Genomic DNA, 3,681 nt, shown 5'->3' on the forward strand with positions numbered 1-3,681 from the left:
AAAAATTATAAAGAAATGTGTAATATCACCGATAGTAATTCTTTTTTTGTATCGCTCTTACATTGATAAAAACCTAGGATAGAAAAAAAACTATCATCCAATATATGACCGTTTTGGCACCATTTCGTATCTTCTGGGGCAGTGTGCCTCTGTTATCGAGATATGGAGAAACCGATGACTCCGATAAGCAAAATGAAAGATAAGAACTATGCGGCATCAGATTATGGTGTGCGTGCAACTCTATGATCTCACTAAGATTGAATGATTACGATCATGACATCCAGACAGATAACCATAACGCATAGGCCTTTGGCGCACACCTCAAGCAAGATGTCTATCATGGTCTACTTAAAAATACCGTCTTCATTGCTTTTAATAAGGGTTGACGAGATGGGCAACCATCTGATTTTCTCATGAGTAAGATGAATGAAAGGTGCTTTAGAGGGAGTAAGGTCAAAGCGGAATATAATGGTTTTAACTATGGGAATGTGTTGTCACCAATGTTGTTTATCATCCTCATGGATTTTGTAATTCATAGAACAGTTGGGGATTGCGGAGAAGGATTGGACGGGAGTGGAAACAGGAAATTAGCTGACTTAGATTATGTAGATGACACTGTCCTTATTAGCAAAATGCCACAAGACTTGCAAAGCTTTCTTACCAGAATGCATGAACCACCACATGAGGTTGGGCTCAAGAAAAAGAGAAAGACAGAGATGATGAGAAAGGAATATCATTGAAAGGCGAAAGAAGAAATGAGGTGGAATTATTTAAATATTTAGGAACTATGATCTCTAATACAGGGTCTTTAAAATTGGAGTTTAATGAAAGATTGAAAAAAGCAAATCAAATCGCCTGAAATTACATATAAAAATCAGACTATATATCAGTTTAGTGAGATCAGTTTTACTGTACTAACATGAGTCATGGTATGACAATGAAATAATATCCAAAAGATTTTGTAGGCTTGAGAACAAAGGCCTCAGAAGAATATTGGGAGTTAAGTGGCAGGACAGAATTAGAAATGAAACTATAAGAGATATTACTCAAGTGTCATATGTGGATGAAATCATCGTGAGGGGTGGATGGAGATGGTTAGGGCATGCTCTTCGCACTCCCCAAGAGAGATTAGTTCACGAAAATTTCAACTGGGCTCCATAAGGCACTAGAATAGTTCGAAGACCCAGGCCTACGTGGTTGAGGACTATAACGCGTAAAGTTGATGATGAATGAAGAAGTATTGATTTAGAAGCTCAAGATAGTGATGACAGGCGAAATCTAACCGAGGCCCTTTGAATCAATAGGCGTAGGAGATGAAGATGATGAACTTTGGAGCAGAATTGAACTAACCTCGCAATTAGCGATGAAGAAAATGAAGAAAAATCATTCTACAGCTAATGAGTTGAACGGAAGATCCAGCCAGTTATGAGACTTTTTCCCATATATGAATAAAAATATGTCAGTTAATTATGCAATACTCTAGTTTTTGGGAATGTTTATAGACTTGAAATTCTGTTCTATTTCTACTTAATCACAATTTAGTACACTTTTTATTTCCTAACTTTTAAGAATACAATTGGTCTACGCGCAAAAGTCAACACTATCACATTAACTAGAACAAACAAACTAAATCAAAGTTTGTTTCCAAAGGAAATTAGAGGAATAGTAATGAAAATAGGAGTTTTATAATTTAAACTCTTTGTCTAGTTTTAGAAAAAGAATATATACTGACTCGTACAGAAGACCTGTTGGAGAATGAGAAATATACACTCGGCCATTCCATTATATATCTTTCAGTCCTTTTAAAAATTGAGATTCTTTTAAAACTAACTAAAAGTTCTTTTAAAAAGGCATTATTTAACAACCAGTAGTTATACTTATAGACTAACTTCTCCCATATACGTTAAAAAGATTTAATCCTTTGTTACGATGTTATTTACAACATTCCATGAGAAAGGACTAACATTGTTCAACGAATTTCCTGAAATCTTAAACTAGAAATGGTGCTATAAACATTTCCTTCTGCTTCCTTAGCAACTAACAATTTCATCTTAGCATCGTGTTTACAATCAGACTCTCCTTATCTCTGTCGTGATTGATAAACTGAGCTCCGGCAACTACCACCCGGAGTGGCAGGGCCTTATAGTGGCACTTTCTTTGGGGTATATAAATGGCCACTGGCTCTCTTATTGGCATTCGAAACGAGCACTTCTCCAGCACGAGAACAGAAGACAATCTCATCTACCTGAAGAAATCTTTTCATTACTCTCCGAAATGATCCAGGAGTTATCAACAGCCAAGATGGCATACTTCAATTTACATTCTGTACAACATCGACTTGAACATCATCCTTCAAATGGTGAGATATTTCTTTATAAAGATCTCTCTTTTTAATCATTAGTCAGTTCCTCTTAAAGGTTTACTTAACTCTTCATGTATATCGAATTTTATTTTGAAAAAAGATATAAATTATTATTAATATTAGATGAGATTTAACATTTCATATTGAAAATAACGTTACAGAAATTAGTTTTGCCTTATTAATTTCAGCACAAAAGATTTATCGTTATGTCAAAATGACATTATAATTGTAATCAACGAGAATAATAATTTTTGTAACTGTTACAGAAGAAGCAAAGAGTCGAAGCTGTTCTTCCGAGAGCGACCGAAGCTTCCACAGTGACAGGAGTGGAAACAGCTGTGCCACCTGTCAAGGCAGCTGTCTCAAGGATGAAACGAGCCGCAGTCAAAAAAGCAACAACAAAAGAAGCAAAAACATCAACAAGAAATCTCAGAAGAAACACAACACAATTGACAGCGATTTCGTAACATACTTTATTTGCCGTCGGCCATGAGAGAGAGAGAGAGAGAGAGAGAGAGAGAGAGAGAGAGAGAGAGAGAGAGAGAGAGAGAGTGTATGTGTGCTTAAAGAAACACAGCTGAACTTTTATTTCTCAATTTATTTATTGTTATTGTTCAGTTACTTCATCTATATGTTATTTATTATATTATTTTCACCATTTTTAATTAAAGGATAATAGATCTACCAACTTTACTTTTCCCCCAAAAATATAATTGAATAAAAACATTTTTTGTAATTTTCTTTTTTCAAAAAGACAAAGTTGAAAATTCCTAAAGAAATATTTGTAGCATTTATAGGTTTAAAAGCTTTAAAAGCTTAAAGCTCTTTCATGATTGACGTTATTAGGAAGAGGGTTTTACGTTGTCGCAAAATCTCCCGAAAACTTAAAATAGAATTAACCAAGGATTGTGATAGGTTGCGACCCTCACGAATGAGAGTGAATCTTTTACTGAAATCAGATCAATTCTGAATTATGGTGATTCATCTGGACAATATTCGACAAAGGGTTTCATTACAGAACACTGAAATGATTCTCCATCACATGTGATAATCATATGTTGACAAGATATGTCAAAGATCAATGTTCCCCATGGACAGAAGACGATTTCCTTTGCTTAGAGAAACTGTGATCTTATTGGCTACAAATAGTAGAAGATAGGATTCTTGAAATCATAATAGGGATATGATGTAAGACCCCTTTTTATTTGTTCAGACAATATTTACTCAATAATTTACATCTTCTTTCTCCACAAGCTTGTCACTATTTGGGGTCGCTGTAATGTTTCTTCAACATATTCTTCCACTTCCTTCGGTCCAGT

The 3,681-nt window shown here is 34.9% G+C and overlaps 1 protein-coding gene across 1 annotated transcript; it reads left to right on the plus strand.

Moving 5' to 3' along the window:
- The first annotated feature begins 2,209 nt into the window (after positions 1-2,209).
- On the plus strand, positions 2,210-2,917 carry LOC137640586 (uncharacterized). Its single transcript, XM_068373098.1, has 2 exons — positions 2,210-2,359; positions 2,629-2,917. The coding sequence occupies exons 1-2, from the start codon at positions 2,275-2,277 to the stop codon at positions 2,853-2,855; spliced, it is 312 nt and encodes a 103-aa protein (XP_068229199.1). The 5' UTR covers positions 2,210-2,274; the 3' UTR covers positions 2,856-2,917.
- The last annotated feature ends 764 nt before the right edge of the window (positions 2,918-3,681 follow it).

Source organism: Palaemon carinicauda, chromosome 5 (assembly GCF_036898095.1).
Source record: "Palaemon carinicauda isolate YSFRI2023 chromosome 5, ASM3689809v2, whole genome shotgun sequence".
Classification (NCBI taxonomy): domain Eukaryota; kingdom Metazoa; phylum Arthropoda; class Malacostraca; order Decapoda; family Palaemonidae; genus Palaemon; species Palaemon carinicauda.

Excerpts from the sequence above, each read along its gene's own strand:
- LOC137640586 (XM_068373098.1), top strand. The coding sequence starts at position 2,275 with ATGATCCAGGAGTTATCAACAGCCAAGATGGCATACTTCAATTTACAT. Across the intron at positions 2,360-2,628 it reads TGAACATCATCCTTCAAATG|AAGAAGCAAAGAGTCGAAGC; the intron begins GTGAGATATTTC and ends TAACTGTTACAG.